Genomic DNA, 19,773 nt, shown 5'->3' with positions numbered 1-19,773 from the left:
GGCCATAGCATTAGTTTGCTGCAAAAATCATATTTATGGTGTTTTACTGGTATGCCATAAAATCTGTCTCTCCTGCATTTGTGTGGAATTTTCAGCATTTTTATTTTATGGGTCTCTGTACAACTCATCTAATCCTAACAGACATAAAAGAGAAAATAATATGAGTAATATGCTGGCTTGTTTTCTTTTTTTTTTTTTCTGCTTGCTATATAATCTCATCCTCAAGGGTAGTAATTACTGGAGGACAATGGTGGTTAGAGTGCAGTTTCTCAGTTTTAGGACACACTGAAACTATATTATTACAGGATATTACAGGACACACTTTTTATTGTTATTTTTCTTTTAGTAAGTTTGTCATCAGTTTTGTCATCATTTTTGGTACCAGAAAAACTCAATAGAAAGTTATCACTGTCCATAAATAATAAAGTACTATCTAACGAATTTTGAAGCAGTCAGTCTGAGCAGAGAAGACACCTGTGATTGTTACATTTGATACAGAGCTACCCTCAGCCATCACATGGTCATTGAATTGTGATGCACAATGAGTCAAGCAATCCTCACAGCAGATGACGCTATACTTTTATGACTCCCTAAGGTTCTTTCTACAAAGATTTCCCACACATTTCCTTTCCTGTCTGCCAACAAAAGCAAACATATAGGAATAGTTTTCACATTTATTTATTGTGTATACTTACATTTTACAACTAGTGGAGCATTTCATCCAAACATACACTTACAGTAATCATTGTAATAAAATAAAACTATCAAGGCTGGGGATAGAGGACATAACACTTGTGAATTTTAACAGAGGTGTTAATAAAACCATAATCAGTATTTTAACAAAATCTTTAAATCTCCTGATTTATTCATTAAAACTATTACAGCGACATAATTTGTAATAAATAGGCAACAAGCACATAAGGGAGTGCCATATTTTTATAAAAATGTATTTAGTTTGTATTCAATATGTAAACTTTTTCCCCACTGAAATGCATACAAAAACACTCAACTGAAGCTTTTTTTAATGGTCATTTGAACACTGTAAATTATCAACTATAATTATTGCTCCTGTCATTTCTTCTGTAACCATGATATGCTAAACATTTAATGCATAAAAAAAACAAAAAGAAAGAAAGAAAAAAGAATTTAGACATTCTTGATCATTACACATGAAAGAAAACAGTACCAACTCAATGATTAAACCTCCAGTCATATTTCCTTTAAAGTAAACAGCCATAAACTCAGATATGCTTGTTAAGGCACTTAGTGATGTTTAGAACAGCAGATTGGTATCCATATCCTCTGTAGGAATGAAAGGTTTTTCATAAAGTTATATTTATATAAATAAACATATTTGAAGTTTATTTTATTTTATCAAATATACAGGTAACTCTTTCAGCTGTTAAAGATCCTGATTAAGGATTCTTACCTTCCTCAATTCCAAAGCAGCTGCACCACTCCCTGAAAGAGACCTGTTTGTCCTTGTCAGCATCACACTTCTGGAAAAAGACTGAGGTGCAATGCTCCATGGGTACTAGGGGAACGCGCAGAGGAGCCAGCTCAGAGTGAGAAAGGAACCTGTAACAGTGTTCCCACAAATGAATATCATAGTGGTGAACAATCCTCTATAATGTTATGATTTAAATATACAGCTGGAGTTAAAGTTTCCATTTGTCTAGATCTCATGAGAACAAAATTGGCTTACACAGGTAGAAAATATAATCTTGTAATGCGCACTGGGGAAAAGAAAAAAATAGTTGCACCACAATTTACATGTGAAAACACATTTAAAAACACTGTAACGACACAGTTATGAGTGAAATCGGACATGATAAGTCCTGTGACAGACGAGACAGAATTATGCTCAGATTCATGTACATATCTCATCAGTGTTTTGTTTTGATGGACAATTAAAAAACTAATTGATAAGCTTTCAGTTTCAGTGTTGGCGTAGTTACTGTGCTTTGCCATTGGAGGGCAGTATAAGTACGTTATTAGTTGTCTGGTTTCCTTCAAAGTGTCAATACTTTGTTGTCTGTGGCACTTGCTTTGTTTGAGTGACCTGACATAACTACTTTGATTCAACCAATAGTGTAAGTTTGGGGTGGCACTTCTTTAGGAAACCTATTTGGAAACAAATTATTTTTGCAATTCCATTTGGTGTTGCTAATTGAAGAAATTACACACCACAACTTTAAATCTTTTGTCACATATATGAACCACTGAGTTTGAGCTTGAGTCCAAGGCACTCAAAGCAGGGTTTAAATTTTAAAAAGCATTTATTATGTCATGGCTACTGGATTGAAACACCACAAACTGACACGCTTCATCAGGGTGTGGAAAATTTCCTGGTTGGAGGAAATGGTCATATATATATATATATATATATATACACACACACAGTACTGTGCAAATGTTTTAGGCACTTGTGAAAAATGTAGCATAGTAAGGATGTCTTCAAAACTAATGCCATAAATAATTTATATCTACCAATTAATGTCATTCAAAGTCCAGTAAACATAAAAAAAAAACTAAATTAATATTTGGTGTGACCAACTTTGCCTTCAAAACAGCACCAGTTCTCCTAGGTACACCTGGACACAGTTTTTCTTGGTTGTTGGCAGATAGGATGTTCAAAGTTTCTTGGAGAATTTGCCACAGTTCTTCTATCTATTTAGGCTGTCTCAATTGCTTCTGTCTTTTCATGAAATCCTAGACTAACACGATGCTCTGTGGGTGTCATGCCATCTGTTGCAGGGCTCCCTGTTCTTCTGTTCTATTCTATTTTCAAAAGGAATGTTTGGGAGTCTAAAATGTATATTTCCTAATGACACACTAAAGCTGAAGATATAAATAACTATTTTAGACAAATGTTTTTTTGAAACATCTTATGTGTCTAAGACTTTTGCCCAGTACTGTATATATTACATAAGCCCTTCAGAACAGGTTTAAACATGAGCAAAGAGCAATATGCATAATTTTTTTTACAAACAGACAAGGGTATTGTAAATGTGTTATGCTTCAAGTTTTAAATATAAAAATCAAATCAATAAGTGCATAAAACCTAAAACATTCACAAATATGGTGAACTCATTCTCCATTTAAGCCTGGAAACTGAGTAGCTTGTAATGTGTAAATCTAAAAAGCATTCCCTCTGTAAAAGTTTTTTTTTAGCCTGTCTCCGCCTCTTATATAGTTGTGTGTATATATTTGCATATGCATACAGATATTTGTTAACAAAAGTTTGTTTTTGTATATTTTTGTGTGAATGTATATATCTTGCATTGTCTTCACCTTTAAAACATTTTTTTTGTTACACCATGTGACATTGTCATGTAACACCAATTAGCCACATCTTATAAAAACCTCCAACCAGGAAATTTTCCACACCCTGATGAAGGCTTTGTAAGCCGCAACGCTTCGGTTTGTGATATGTTTTAATCTAGTAGCCATATGATTTAAAGGCTTTTAAAAATGTAATCCCTACTTTGAGTGCCTTGTGTTACTAGAGAATGGTCTCAGTCTCAGACAACATGCCCACAAACTGCCCATGGACCATTCAATGACTGTCTAGCCTACTGCACACAAAAATCACTAGCAAAAATCACAAGATCTGACTGACTGGCTGGCTTTATGCAGGGTGCACATCTGCAGTTTACAAGGTACCAGGCTGCTAATGATCACTTTTGAGGTAGAACTAGTTGCTAGTTTGTTAAGTTTGTAACATTGAATCTCTGAAAGATATTCAGAGTTGTGTTTGAGGCACTTAGGCTATGTCCAGACTCTTAGTCCAAAAACAATTTGTGTGCAAATCCGATTGGAATCCAATCATATTTAGCAAGACTGAACGGCAAAATATCATATGAAATATGGTTTTACAATTCCATTTCAAGTTACATTCATATATGGTTTGAAGTCCTATTCAAATCCATTTCTCAAGTGGCTTTTTGCCGTATGTCCCTTTTTCACGCTACGTAAAGACAAGTTATACGTCACACATTGTTGCAGGAAACATGCTGGCAGTGGTGGCGGAAATAAGCTGTGTGCAGGTGACTAGCTGAGAATATTAATAATGGAATCTTCCCACGCATTCTGAATTTTGATAGCCACATATTTTCATCAAAGGTGGCTACTACACGAGTCCACCAGTCACTGCTAGTCTGTTTGGACCACAGACGTCTTTAAACTAGGATACCGGCAGAGACGGCAGCACAAAATAAAGCTGCACATGCTAGCCTCCTACGTTTTTGCCTCTGCCTCATAAGGCGTAGCCCATAGCTTGCCATGTTATTAGCTAAAATGTAAATATTCCATTCTTCTCCATGTTGTTTTTATTTATTTGCTTATTTATTTATTTGCATACTGACGCAACGTCATGACTATAGCAACCAACGCAGATATGCCAGAAAATGAAGATAGCCACGGGACACAAATCATATCTGATCAGTTGCGATACACAGTGTGGACAGTCAGTCATGAAGATTGGATTCAGATCGAGTACATAAAAAATCGGATGTGGACTGACAGTCTGAACAAAGCTTCAGTAGTAGTAAGTAAACTAGATGTCCATCTCTATCCATATAGTTCTACTCTCTAAACTAGAGTAGAACTATATTTTTCAAGGCTATGAGGATAGTATCATCTATTTCAGATTTACGTAATGTGCTAGAAAGTGGGCCAGATTTTATGCCAGTAGTCAAAAGTGTGGTTCTGCTTGATTAGAGCTTGAAGAATATTTGCCAATTAATGTCAAGTGAATCAGGTGGCTTTACTGAAAGATATTTGGGATTTCCCTTTTCATTTAAACTGAGGGAGGAATATTGCAACAAGAAGAAATTGGTACTGACAAATAGCCCCCACCTGTCTGAAGGATGCTGGTCCATCTGTGCAAATTGCCAGTGCACTGGATAGATGTACATGTTGTAGTTCTTCTCAAAATCCTGCAGTAGAAGCTCAATGGGGTGATCGCCTGCACGAAGACGCCTCTCACTCTCATAGATCTTCTGAACCTGTTGGCCAAAGCGTTCATTTACCAAATAAATAAATAAATAAAATAACACTAATACTCAGCTGTTCCAGCAGGGTAGTATGCATGTTTTGATCTCAAAATTTCAAGAAATGAGTGGATTTTTTTTATTTTATTTTATTATTATTGTCATAAATCCATTATTTGTCTCTATAAGATAGCCATCTGCAGTAAAAAAAAATTTTTGTTTTTTTTTGCAGTATCTCTAAGTGACATACCCTGATTCTTTGTTTGGCTGTGAGAAATCCAGGGGACATGGAGTCGTGTTCATATAGCTGCAGAAGTACATTCTTCAGCCAATCTCGCATGCGCAGAGGAAACTGGACCAGCTCTGACTCTTGGCATGGAGCAATAACTGCCAGACAAAATAAACAAAAAATAAACATTTGCTCGTGTATGTGGACTTTTATGTGATATGTGCATTTTTTATGGAAGATTTTCAGAGCATTTGCAATATGTTGCTGAAATGTTTTTGTGCTGGATGTTAGAACATCACTCAGCAAATGCTTTTGTATGATTTAGAAAAGTGGTTCTCAACTGGTGGGTGACGACCCAGAAATGGGTCTGTTCTGATAAAATAGTAGATAGAAGGGAAAAACAATGCTAAATGCAAATAATAAAATTCAGCATTTATAATCATGCATTTAGGGTTGCAAAGTAAATAGAATTTTAATGGGTTTTTAAGGGGAGTTTTAGGGACTTTTAAAAGGGAGGAGAAAACAGTTGACAAATTCTGTATTTAATGTCAAAAGCTGCACATCCAATGAAACTCTAGAGTATTTGGCCGCAAATTCATCTGGTAGAAGCTAGCCAAATTAGACAGCTGCCATTGTAGACAGGTTGCATGACATGCTGTCATCCTTGAAAAGCATGATCAAAACTATGCAAGGGAAAAAAGACCCAGACTAGATTAAATATGGCTTTGTTGGCAACATGAATAAAAATATACAATATTGTTCTGACCTTTATGTGTTTTATTATTGACTTGATACATATAATTATTCAATAATAATGCATGTCCATATTTGATTTTAAGGACATTTTTGTTTAATTTGCAAATGTTTAAGGTTGCTACAGTACTTGAAGCAAAACTAAGGGTGTGTCTCAATCAGCAAATGTTTCAGTGCAGTGGAAGGATTTTGCGACTGAGACAGCCCTAGAACCAGCCGACTCCCTGAACATTGCCCTGACTACTGAACTATGGAGCTGATTGAGACGCTCCCTATTGAGAACCACTGATTTCGAATGTATGTGAATAAATCCAGTAAAGATATTTGTCTGTTATCAGATATTGGTACACAAATATGATTGTTTAAAATAGCATGCAACGCTTTCCAGGGGACACCCTTTCACAGACATCTCAGCAATGCACTTGTTCTTACAAGGGTTGCTAAAAGATTTATCCATGTTGGCATCATGACTTACAAAATTTAGCCTCTCATATGCTGACTGTAAAATAAGTGTGTTAGAAGTGTTTCCTACATTTGCAGGATCCAGTGTAGTCCAGGTGAAGTCTCTGGCCCTTTTTGGTACCCTCAAGGCTACACTTGGTGGCAAAGAGCTGACAGGATGTGTCATATGTCTTATTGTCAGTTCCGCACACCTGCAATTAAAATGTCACAATACTAACAGGTTATTATTAGTGGATTGTTTTATCCAATACAATTAATCATACTATCATTATCTATTAATTAAAGGCTTGATCATTAACAAATACAACTTTGTATAACAAAACATCTAGGCTTGCAACAATAGCCCTAATTGAGTTTATGGCACATTACCAGTTCCAATTTAGCATAGGTACTTTGAAGTGCTGACTGACCAGACACAACTGTAGTAGTTACAGGAATTTCCCTGTTTTGAGCGGGCTCTTCCTGTTCATTTTTAAAAAGGTTTGTTCAAAGGATTTTAAATCAGTACCAGTGGAATTTAAAGCTGTTGTATTGTTATCAGTAAAGTGTAGCTTCAGTGACAATACTTACATGGTCGAACTCATTTAAACTGAGAGGACATGCTGACGGCTCCTGACAAACACAGCTTGGCTTGTTCTCATCGTTCATTTTGCATGTTTTGCCTCTTTTACAATGAAAGTTCTCACAGGGGTCTGGATAAAACAATGACAGAATGTGCTTGTTGGGATAAACAGTCATATTCTTTCCAACTACCTACAGGTACTCAGATGTTTTACTGTAAGTACTGTATCTTCAGTTCAAACATCCATAACTTACTGCTTAAAAGGGCTATAAAAGAGAAATCTATTAAAGGTTACATCCTGGTTACCACCCCAGTAACCACCCTGTTAACAATTGCCAACATTCTTTTGGCTCTGTTGGTTTGGATAGTACCTAAACCAGGGGCTACAGTTTTCATTGACTTCTTAAGCCGGGTTGGTTTAACAGTCTATGTTAAAGAAAAACTCTGCTCAGCAGATTCCTAATAAGAACTCGGGGCTGTGGAGACACAGCGCTAAAACAACACTCACCGGCTGGCACCTCCTGTCCACTGGGTCGATGAGTGGGTCTAATGTCAGGGTAAAGATCCATTGTGGCCCTGATCTGTACTGGATTCATCCCCACCAAACGAGCCTGTAAAGAGGCGAAAACAACACTAATCTTTCTTTGCTGATTAGTTATTTTCTGTTGATTCCTGATATACTCTGAAATTATACTTCTATTCGTTTTTAAATAACTTGCATTATTATTTTACATTATTTGTTTTACTTTCAATTTCAGAGTCTTTATGTTTAAATCCCCTAGAGCTGAGAACTAATTATTAATTTGAACGTTTTTATTCTAAACCCATTCAAATCTATATTTTATGTATAAACTACTATTGCCTGTACAAAGCTTACAGTCTGGTTGTGTTTATCAAGAACAATTGCACTCATTTTATTAGGGCCTTTATTACCATAGACATTCAGGGGGACCTGTACCAACCAGTTTGGGCTTTTCAGTGCTAGATTCTTTAATGATTGGGCCCCTCAATCCTGAATATATTGTTCTAGTCTTTTCTAAATAGCTTTTACAATTATAACAAAATGTATGTGTGATGCACTTTCGTACCCATTTCCCATTCTTCCTTTTGGGATTCGGTGCAGTGTTTTCAGTGGGCTCGACTACTTTCTCTGGATCTCTCCTCTGAACATGTTCCTCAGTTGCTTCCATTGCACTGGCCTGATCACTCTGCATCTTTTCCACCCGCTGGTTCTTTCGCTGCTTCTTTGCTTTGCCCTTTTCATGGCTTGTACTCTTATTCTTCTGTTTCTTCTCTTTCTTTGCCTTATCGCCACTAGAAAGAATAGCAGTCTCAGATTCATTGCTGTTCTTCTCATCCTGTAGATCATTCTTCTCCTTTTCATTGGGTTTGTTCTCACTCACATTGTTTTTGTCATTCACAGAGTCTTGAAGTGGCTCTTTCAGCTCATCTTGGTATTGTTGTTTTTCTGCAGGCACTTCCAGCTCAGACCGTTTCTCATCTGGAATGTCCTCTTTTGAGTCCTCAGAGTCATTGTTGGATTGCTGAAAATCATAATCCTCCGTGGCTGTTGGGACCACATCTACTGTTTCTTCCACCTCTTTCTCCAGAGTGTTGGTGGTTGAAGCTTTGGCTTCCTCCAGTTTGATAGGCAGTGGCTTTGAGGCATCACGGTCAGCAGCATAGTCCAAGACCATTGGTATCTCTGCCTCAGTACTGCTGTCAGTCTCCTTTCCATCCTCTTCCTTGTTCTCACCTTCACTCTTCTCTGCTCCATCTGCTTCCTCAATTATGGCCTCTTCATCTTCCTTACTCTCCTCTGTCTCCTTCACACCTTTCTTCTCTTCTGTTTTTTCATTTTCATCCTCCTCAACAGGTTCCTCTGCCTGTTCAGAGTCCTGCAGGAGTTGAGTCAGTGCCGCTTCACTTAGGAGCACAGGGGTATTCTTCTCACCTCCCTCTGAGTCTTCTACAACTTCCACCCCTGTTTTCTTGAGCTCCACATGACTCTCATTCTCGTCACTTGTGTCCTCCTCATCCTCTGGGTCCTGAGTGCTGGACTCGAAAGGCAGAAACATGGGCAGAACTGCATCTTTACTCTTGTGAAGCTTCACTGACTTGTGCTTAGAGAAAGGAATTGTGAGATGTACTTCTTAATTTAAATTAAAAAAGTTTGAGTAACTGAGAAATTTGATTAACAGACATCTCAGCAAATTTCATATTGTAACATTCCTCGGATCACTTGATAAAGGTCATCTGTAATTATAGCCTGATCTCATTATTATTCATAAATATTCATACGTCACATTTAAATGTACATTTTTGGAGGTTTGGACAGATGCTGAAATGTACCATATGGACATTGACAGCATCTAAAATGTATTTTTTATTATTAATATATTTTTTTTTTTTTTTTGCTAGTGTAAAAAACTTTTAAGAATTACCTGCTCTTCTGGAGTCTGGTTGTGTTTGGAGACATGCTGATTTTTTCCATGCAGCGTACTTTGTACCTTAAAATGTTCAAAAGGACAGTGAATCATTTTTTTTTTTTTTTTTTTTTTTAAGCAACTTTTGCTTTCCTTTCTGAAAAGTTTATGCATAAATGTTCATGTGCTAAGATGGTTTATTCTGGGTACCGATCTAGCTGTGGACCATCACAGCCATGCTTCTCACCAGCAAAACTTAGCTGGTGAAGCTGGTCGACCATGTATGTCTTGCCAGTTAACCTTGTTAAAACACCTGATGAGGACACCAACATCATCCAAAACACAGTATGCTTGTGATCAGACATGCTGATCTTTTCAGCAGGGTTGGTTTATGATAACTGTTAAAATCAGGACTAAGCTATCAAATTTGGCTTTCATCTCACCTGTTCCAGTTAAAAAAAATAAGTAGAATATCACACTGATTGACATCTATGTTCAAAATGACAACTTTACAACACATGTTGATGTTCACTACTTTTTATTTACACTCTACAGAATCAACCTCTGAGTTGAAGGAGAATTAGCCAGACAAAAATCCTGCTTCAGCAGTAGGTCAGTCTTCTCCATTCTGAGCTGCAGGTGGGTCTACTTCATACAGTTACTTTGCTGGTCATGCCTCCTTTCAACCCACTTGTTATCTATATGGTAAACATTGATCTGATAAACATTTATTTCATGCATCAAACAGCCTGTTTACCAATCACACTAATTACATCTGGAGTTTGCATTAGGGCAGAACAAGTAACTTAAACTAGATAGAGTTGGTGGCTCTTGTTCAGCCATGATCCCAATTGGCACTATTTAATAGCGGACCCTTTCTCTTCCAAATGTGAACTGTGAGCTATGGTGTGATTGGTCAAGGAGGAGTTTGATTACATACAGGCTCGTTTGCTCTTTCTGAGTACCCCTGATGATTTTTGTTAAATTTACCTGAATCTCAATATAAAACCTGAATCAGTGTATTAAAAAATGCAAGCTGAATATAACGATCTGAATTCATGCAACGTACATTTGAATTTCAAGTTTGATGTAATTCAAGTTAAAAACTGCAAATTCAATTTCAAGTAAACATGTTCAAATATAAGTTCTAAAATTCAAGTTCAAGCCCAATGGCACAAATTTCATTTCATACATAAATCAAATTTTCAGGTTAACAATTTTATAACTGTAGAGTGGACAGATACTGTGGTCGTGTGCAGAGGTGGGTAGTAACACGCTACATTTACTCCGTTACATTTACTTGAGTAACTTTTTGGGAAAAAATTTACTTTTAGAGTAGGTTTAAAAGTGGGTACTTTTTACTCTCACTCAAGTAAATTTCTAATGAAATTGTTGTACTTTTACTTCTTTACATTAGGTGGCGTTACTGTCGTTACATTACTGGGTTTAATTTTAATTAATGTGTAATTTACTGAGAGATTATTGAATGGGACTTTTACAAGAGCTGAAGTTCTCACAGCTGCGCGCGCTGAGCCGGTGTCACAGACTGTCACTCAGTCACTGCAGCAGCATCAAACTCCTCAAAGTGAAACACTTTCTTCGCTCCGCACAGTGAAAAAAAGAATAGTTTCGTCATGCAATGCCTTCATTTAACACTAAGACAAGCGGATATTTCAAGATTAAAATCACAACTCCAATTTAAGGCAGCACGCTGAGGTAAGTTTTGGCTCTAATCCTAACCCTGGCTTTTCTGTGTAATGAGATGGTCATTTTCAGAGTGATTCTGTAACTGGGCTCTTATGACATCAGTTTTTAAGTGTACATTTTAAATCAGTGCAGCAATATATCAGTGCGCTTTGTCACCCCTCCCGCATGTAATAAGCAGTATTTATGCAATTACTCCGCGCCCTCGTGTGGGTACTGGAAACTATCGCAGCTACTTTAGGCGGATTAACTGTATAAATCCATGTAAACTTCCAAATTAAGTGTAAATCACTGCCATTCGCGTGATCTACAACTGGAGCGCGAACAGAGAGCATTTCTGCGCGTGCACAGCGAGGTGCGCGGGCGCGAGACAATCACATGGCGAAGAGAGTGGGTGTGTCCTCAGTCGTTCACTGATTCACTATTTCCTATATAGTGAATGGCAGTTAGTGCACTATGTCTCAGCAGTAAGTGAAGGAAATTAGTGAATTCGGACGTGAGTTTCGGTGCTCTGGGGCTGTCGCAGAAACAACGTCACATATGACATTTTAAAATACTTGGGCCTTACTTGTTATTCTTATTAAATAATAGATTAATACAATAAATCTTCATTCTGTTTGTCATTTTTAATATATACTGTGTGTTAATATAAAGAGTAAGCACATTTGATCAAATAAAGAGTACATTTTAAAATGTATCTGCATGTTTTGCCTCTCTATATGTTATTGTTATTTTAATCAAGTAATGATTTGTCAAAAAGTAATTTACTGCATTCAGCATGAAATAAAACATTGCAGGAGTGAAGGAAGCAGTAAACTCCCAGCTCGTACAGCTTTTCCGTGGTGGATTGTGGGAAATTAATCATTGTCAAGTGTACATCAAATGTACACTTGAAATTAGAGTGCATTGTGAGTAAGAATGAGTGAACAAAAGTAGGGAACGAGTGGCTCACTCAGAATTCAGACACTCCTACAAAATAGCGGACACTCGAAATAGTGCACTATATAGTGGATAGGGGGTGGTTTCAGACACAAAGTGAGTTGGTGCCCTACGTAGGCTGCATACTCTGCATTTAGAGAGCGGCGGTACTGCTGTACAGAACTAATGATCTAAATACTTACGACATTGAAAACTGTAACTACACTGAAATAAGAATCCACACAGGACTTTAAAATCTATGAAATAGCGAAAGAAGGCATTAATAAAGCATGATCTTGCTTTGGTTTATATTTCAGCATTATATATAATATTATATATGTAATAATTACTAGAAATGTTTCCAAACCGCTCTTCTTATTGACAAATTAATCCAGATCTGAGAGCCCTTAAAGGGATAGTTCATCCAAAAATTACAATTCTCATTATTTACTCACCCTCTTGCCACCCCAGATGTGCATGACTTTCTTTCTTCTGCAGAACTCAAATGAAGATTTTTAGAAGAATTTCTCAGCTCTGTAGGTCCATACAATGCAAGTGAATGGGTGGCAACATTTTAAAGCTAAACAAAATCACATAAGTCAGCATAAAAGTAATCCATAAGACTCTAGTGGTTAAATCAGTATCTTCAGGAGCAATGTGATAGGTGTGGATGAGAAACAGAGAAACAGATCACTTTCACATTCTTCTTTGCATATCACCCCCTGCTGTCTAGCAAAAAATGACAAATATTGATCTGTTTCTCACCCACACCTATCAGATCACTTCTGAATACATGGATTTAACCACTGGAGTTTTATGGATTACTTTTATGCTGCCTTTATGTGCTTTTTGGAGCATCAAACTTTTGGCCTACAGAGCTAAAATATTCTTCTAAAAATCTTAATTTGTGTTCTGCAGAAAGAAGTCAGTCATACACATCTGGGATGGCATGAGGATGAGTAAATGATGAGAATTTTCATTTTGGGGTAAACTATCTCTTTAAAGTGATAGCTCAACCATAATTTAATATTCTGTCGTCATTTCTCTACCCTCATGTTGTTCCAAACCAGTGTGACGCTTTGTATTATGTGGAACACAAAATATGTTAGACAGAATGTTAGGGACTGACAGTGTCAGTCACCATTCACTTTATATAACGTTCACTGAAAGTAAATAGTGACTCAAGCAAACATTCTGTCTAATATCTCCTTATTGTGTTGTATGGAAGAAAGTCATATGGGTTTGGAACAACATGATGGTGAATGATAACAGAATTTCCATTAATAATAATAATAATTCTGTAGTAAATGTTAAATGTGTATTATTTAATGGAATATAGGGGAGTAAATTTCTATTATGTCATTTGTGAAAGTAAAGAGTTACTCACTACTTGAGTACTCTTTTAATTGGATACTTTCTTACTCTTACTCAAGTAATTATTTATGTTAGTACTTTTACTTCTACTTGAGTAATTCTTTTTTGAAGTAATTGTACTTTTACTTGAGTACAGTTTTTGGCTACTCTACCCATCTCTGGTCATGTGCACCTACCTTGAAACTAACCACTCCTTGAATACAATATGTATGTAAATAATTAGACTGATCAATCCTAATGGAGAATTACAGACTACATTAAAATATATTTTAACCCAAATTACTTGTATGCTTCATAATTTTTTTATTTTTTTATTTTATTATCATTCCTACAGATTCCCTTTCCAGATTCTTCCAGATCCCCTTTCTGCATTCCTGATGCTGAAGCCACAGGATTTTTGGTAGCCTGAGATGTATTTATTCTACTATATAAAGGTACAAGTTCACTTGTACTTAATGCTTAGATCTGTAAATGCACTTTTCAATGATTGTTTTCCTTACCTTTGTTCTTTTGAAATATGTTTGCAATATGTTCTTGGACATGTCCTTTGGGTTGGTATTTGACCCGATTTTGATATGATGTTGTGGCTTTTGATTGTGGCATTAGAGAAATGTTGTTGAACATTTGCATATTTTACTTACATTTGCAGCCAGTGCTGAAGCCAAAAGGCAGAACAGAAACAGATATTTCTTCATTTCTAGGAAGAGATAAAAAACAACATTTGTATTTGTTCATTACAATATATTGTTTTTTTTTTTGTTTTTGTTTTTTTTGTTTTTTTCAGTATGAATCAGCAATTTACATATTTTAAACTCTTGGATATTACAAAGTCTTCTCTCTGAAAAGCTCTGAAAACCATCTAACTCCCTGAAGATGCCATTTCCCCTTCTCTATTCTCACTTTCTAAGAATTCTGTTTTACTGTCCTCCAGGCCATTCGCACTGAGATTTCAGAGTTCTCCATCTGTATTCTGGACATACTCCTGCCATGACACCCCAGCATAAATCAGCTGCCTCAGCTGTCATGGCAACAGGGCCCAGGAGATGAGCCCCACTCAAAAGTCACATTCAAAGTCCAGAGGGGCAAAGCAAACATCAGAGGCTACCAGACTGGAAAAAGAGTTAACAAAGTACACAATCTTTTTGCCTCCTGCACTGAGATAATATGCCCATTATAAGCCATGTTGATGTGGACAATGACTCTTCTGCTAAGGTACACAGGCATGAAGATATTTCATGACTGAAAATGATTAAAAAAAATGACAGTATTTTATTTGGGTGATGCTGAAATGTACAAATGTTGCCTATTGAGTCCACCCCAAGTTTCCCCCAACAGGGACAATAAAGTACATTCCATTCTTTGATTTTTTTTTTTTTTTTTTTTCTGTAATACATTCATGTTTAAAAATAACATGCAAATAAGCCAAGGTATGCAAATTAAAGAAGCATAATAAAATCTTCAATGTCTTCGATTACACTGCATATATTAATGGCTGATTATTAATCATAAAAAAGTTTCATAAAACAAACAATGAATAAATAGTTTCAGTTCTTGCTGGACATTCTAATTTCCATTAATTAAAAATAATAAGACAAAAACATAATATGTATCATGCTTTTTTATGATCATTATTATTAGCTTTGCATAAAATTATTATTGTGGAATTGATGCAAACAAATCCTTGAGCAATCATCCAATAAACTCAATTAACTGGACATTGGAATAAAAAAATAGAGAGTTTTACCTGAGCTGTAAGTTTGCAGATGGAAAGGGGAGGAATCTTTAAATTTCAAGTGGCAGAGAGTCACTGAGAGGTAGTCAGTCAAGGCACCTCTCGCTCCCTAATGCCCCTCTCTCAGCACTGAAGCACATGAGATACCCTTCATCTGCAATGGGGCACACAAACAGAAACAACCAACTGAAGCTGCAGTCGGGGTGGGGTGAGGATCATGGTTATGCAAAGTGACACAAAAACACTGCAGCAATTTTACGTAGCTCAAACATAAACAAAATTAATATATGTTTGCATTGTATTACGAATTAAGGATTTAAAAAAAAAAAAAAAGACTAATAAAGACTATTATTTTCCTTTTCCGCTTATTTGATTTTGAACATCTGAGCAGACAGGGAATCTTGACAGACATTCAGAACTTATAGCAGATATTAAAAGCCACCTCTAGATGGTGCTCACTTCTTATTTTGGCTTTGAATATTTACCAACCTACTTATCATCACATTAATTTCATAATGATTGGTTAGGATTTTGAATTGTTGTACAGTGTTACACCTATGTATGTTTCTGTGCAGTAGTGGATTATCATATAAATATATCAATATTTTCGTTACTTTCTTTTTTTTTCAGTTAAAATTTAATTGGATTGGATTGTTTCAGACATTTAAAAGCTCAAATGCTTGCTCAGTCACGTTATACTCCAGAAAACAGCCTGGCATGCTCTTTATCTGTCTTAATTAAAGGGATAATTAACCCAAAAAAAATTTAATTTAAATTCTCTCATCATTTACTCACCCTCATGCCATCCAGATGTGTATGACTTTCTTTTGTTGAACTCAAACAAAGATTTTTAGAAGAATATTTTAGCTCTGTAGGTCTTCACAATGCCAGTGAATGGGTAACAACATTTTAAAGCTCCACAAGCATATAAAGGCAGCATAAAAATAACCCATATGAGTCCAGTGGTTAAAACCATATCTTCCAAAGTGGTATGATAAGTGTGTGTGAACATATCAATATTTAAGTCCTTTTTTACTATAAATTCTCCACCCTGCCCATTAGGTGGCGATATGTACAAAGAATTCACCATTCAAAACCCATTCACTTGCATTGTATGGACCTACAGAGCTGAAATATTTTTTAAAATTGTCATTTTATGTTCAGCAGAAGAAAGAAAGTCATACACATCTGTGGTGGCATGAGGGTCAGTAAATGATGAGAGAAATTGCACTTTTGGGTGAACTATTCCTTTAAATTAACATCAATCTGAACTTTCCTGGAAATCAAACTCAAACATTACTGATGACTCCCTAATCCTAAACTAGTTGAAAATTCAGATATACATAAAAGGGATAGTTCACCCAAAAATGAAAATTCTCTCATTATTTACTCACCCTCATGATACCCCAGGTGTGTATGATTTTCTTTCTTCACCAGAACACATTTGAAGAAAAATAGAAAAATATCTTAGCTCAGCAGGTCCTTAAAATGCAAGTGAATGCAGATTTCTCATTTGAAGCTACAAAATTCACAGACAGACAGCATAAAGGTCATCATTATGACTCCAGCGGTTAAATGAATGTTTTCTAAAGCTACACAACTGCTTTTGGTGTGAAAAAAAGTTCAATAACGCTCCAGCACTTCATGAGAGTGTGGAGTCCAAGCGGTTTCTCGTGTGACGTATTCCTGTTGCCATAGATATAGATGTACAGTGCATCTGGAAAGTATTCACAGCGCATCACTTTTTCCACATTTTATGTTACAGCCTTATTCCAAAATGGATTAAATTCATTATTTTTCTCAAAATTCTACCAACAATACCCCATAATGGCAACGTGAAAAAAGTTTTCTTGAAATCTTTGTAAATTTATTAAAAATAAAAAACGAAAAAAATCACATGTACATAAGTATTCACAGCCTTTGCCATGACACTCAAAATTGAGCTCAGGTGCATCCTGTTTCCACTAATCATCCTTGAGATGTTTCTACAACTTGACTGGAGTCCACCTGTGGTAAATTCAGTTGATTGGACATGATTTGGAAAGGCACACACCTGTCTATATAAGGTCCCACAGTTAACAGTGCATGTCAGAGCACAAACCAAGCCATGAAGTCCAAGGAATTGTCTGTAGACATCCGAGACAGGATTGTATCAAGGCATAGATCTGGTGAAGGGTACAGAAAAAATTCTGCAGCATGGAAGGTCCCAATGAGCACAGTGGCCTCCATCATCCGTAAATGGAAGAAGTTTGGAACCACCAGGACTCTTCCTAGAGCTGGCCGCCTGGCCAAACTGAGCTATCGGGGGAGAAGGGCTTTAGTCAGTGAGGTGACCAAGAATCCGATGGTCACTCTGACAGAGCTCCAGCATTTCTCTGTGGAGAGAGGAGAACCTTCCAGAAGAACAATCATCTCTGCAGCACACCACCAATCAGGCCTGTATGGTAGAGTGGCCAGACGGTAGCCACTCCTCAGTAAATGGCACATGACAGCCCACCTGGAGTTTGCCAAAAGGCACCTGAAGGATTCTCAGACCATGAGAAACAAAGATTGAACTCTTTGGCCTAAATGGCAAGCGTCATGTATGGAGGAAACCAGGCACCACTCATCACCTGGCCAATACCATCCCTACAGTGAAGCATGGTGGTGGCAGCATCATGCTGTGGGGATGTTTTTCAGCGGAAGAAACTGGGAGACTAGTCAGGATCGAGGGAAAGATGAATGCAGCAATGTACAGAGACATCCTTGATGAAAACCTGCTCCAGAGCGCTCTGGACCTCAGACTGGGGTGAAGGTTCATCTTCCAACAGGACAACAACCCTAAGCACACAGCCAAGATCACAAAGGAGTGGCTACGGGACAACTCTGTGAATGTCCTTGAGTGGCCCAGCCAGAGCCCAGACTTGAATCCGATTGAACATCTCTGGAGAGATCTGAAAATGGCTGTGCACCGACGCTCCCCATCCAACCTGATGGAGCTTGTGAGGTCCTGCAAAGAAGAATGGGAGAAACTGCCCAAAAATAGGTGTGCCAAGCTTGTAGCATCATACTCAAAAAGACTTGAGGCTGTAATTGGTGCCAAAGGTGCTTCAACAAAGTACTGAGCAAAGGCTGTGAATACTTATGTACATGTGATTTTATTTATTTATTTTTTTTTATTTAATAAATTTGCAAAGACTTCAAACAAATGTCTTTCACGTTGTCATTATGGGGTATTGTTTGTAGAATTTTGAGGAAAATAATGAATTTAATCTATTTTGGAATAAGGCTGTAACATAACAAAATGTGGAAAAAGTGAAGCACTGTGAATACTTTCCGGATGCACTGTATCTCACGTTGTCTTCAGTTCTTGCTTGTTTCGAATGCCAATGCAATAATGTCACACGCGCATACCGCTGCTCACCAGAAGCATGATTAAGATTTCAAAAAGTTCTTAAATATTTATCTTTTTCGCACCAAAAGCGATCGTGTCGCTTTAGAAGACATTATTTTAACAGCTTGTGTTGTTTGGATGATGTTTATGCTGACTGTTCTTTTTGGAGCTTCAAAAGAGAAATCTCCATTGACTTGCATTTTAAGAACCTACTGAGCCAAGATATTTTTCTATTTTTCTTTAAATGTGTTCTGGTGAAGAAAGAAAATACTCTTTTCTTTAAAAACACAACAACTTTCGGTAAAACTTATTTTGATGGTCCCCCCCTACAGACTATAACTGACTATAAGTGGCATATCAACTGACTTGCTATAGCTAGTAAACAGTGTTTCAACAAACATTCAGGAGACTTTCAGTAGCCTGTATATATATCTTTATAAATGACCTACTTACATTATTGTTGAGAACATAAGTTCATTAAAATTGTTGAACAAAACAATGACTTCTGTACATTTATATTTCTTTTACATACAGTCTCTGTGCTGGTTGCAATGTGGGGCTGCTATTCCTGTGTTATTATCAGTTTTTGGTATTTACCATCTGTTGATAGACTGTTTCAAAAAAGGAGACATGTAGCAGTTAGTTAACCATATTCCTTAGACGTTCACTTTATTTTGATGGTCCCTAGGTAACTATAGGTGAACAATTGATACTATCTTAAAGTAAAATGACTCTGTACTGATAGGAAATTCATATGCAACAAACAGTCATTAGATCATTTCCAGAAACCTTTGGTTAACTAAATGTGAAATAAGAAAATGAGCAAGTAAGAAAAGAAATGTAAGTAGGTCATTAATAAAAATCATCAAAATAAAGTGTTACCCAACTTTCTCCAGTCATGACTTTTTTGACAAAAATGTGTAGATACTGCATTTTGCCTTTTGCAGAGCTGTGCCATATAAGTATGTTAAGATTTTCAGGTATGTATGAAATGCTGAAATTGCTAGAGCTGAATAGTTATTTGTTAACCATTATACATTGTTTCATATTTCCTCTAGTAGTCTACTCCGTTATCAGTAAACATCTAGGAGTGCAGTTATATACGTGGGTTTTTGGCTACACTGATGATTACGAGTCTGATTATGAGGAATGTTTGTGAAATGGAAATATTCCACTCTCCACCAACACCAAAAAAACAAAAAAACAAAAAAAAAAACAGAGGCACTCCAAATATGGAGCAGGAAGT

General features: G+C 36.6%; 1 protein-coding gene across 1 annotated transcript in view; it reads right to left on the bottom strand.

The window, feature by feature from the left end:
* Positions 1-662: 662 nt before the first annotated feature.
* Positions 663-19,773, bottom strand: part of LOC127445466 (SPARC-like protein 1) — a 30,304-nt gene continuing 11,193 nt past the window's right edge. The window contains exons 3-13 of the mRNA XM_051705571.1: positions 15,167-15,308; positions 14,064-14,119; positions 9,445-9,510; positions 8,089-9,123; positions 7,509-7,611; positions 7,009-7,130; positions 6,509-6,629; positions 5,245-5,381; positions 4,861-5,009; positions 1,430-1,578; positions 663-1,302 (exon numbers count right to left, since the gene is read on the bottom strand). Coding sequence (XP_051561531.1) covers positions 1,274-1,302; positions 1,430-1,578; positions 4,861-5,009; positions 5,245-5,381; positions 6,509-6,629; positions 7,009-7,130; positions 7,509-7,611; positions 8,089-9,123; positions 9,445-9,510; positions 14,064-14,117 — 1,965 coding nt within the window. The 5' untranslated portion in view covers positions 14,118-14,119; positions 15,167-15,308 and the 3' untranslated portion in view covers positions 663-1,273. The remainder of the gene's footprint in view (positions 1,303-1,429; positions 1,579-4,860; positions 5,010-5,244; positions 5,382-6,508; positions 6,630-7,008; positions 7,131-7,508; positions 7,612-8,088; positions 9,124-9,444; positions 9,511-14,063; positions 14,120-15,166; positions 15,309-19,773) is intronic.

Source organism: Myxocyprinus asiaticus, chromosome 8 (assembly GCF_019703515.2).
Source record: "Myxocyprinus asiaticus isolate MX2 ecotype Aquarium Trade chromosome 8, UBuf_Myxa_2, whole genome shotgun sequence".
Lineage (NCBI taxonomy): Eukaryota > Metazoa > Chordata > Actinopteri > Cypriniformes > Catostomidae > Myxocyprinus > Myxocyprinus asiaticus.
The sequence above is the reverse complement of the archived record's forward strand: the minus strand, read 5'-3'. Positions and strand labels throughout refer to the sequence as shown.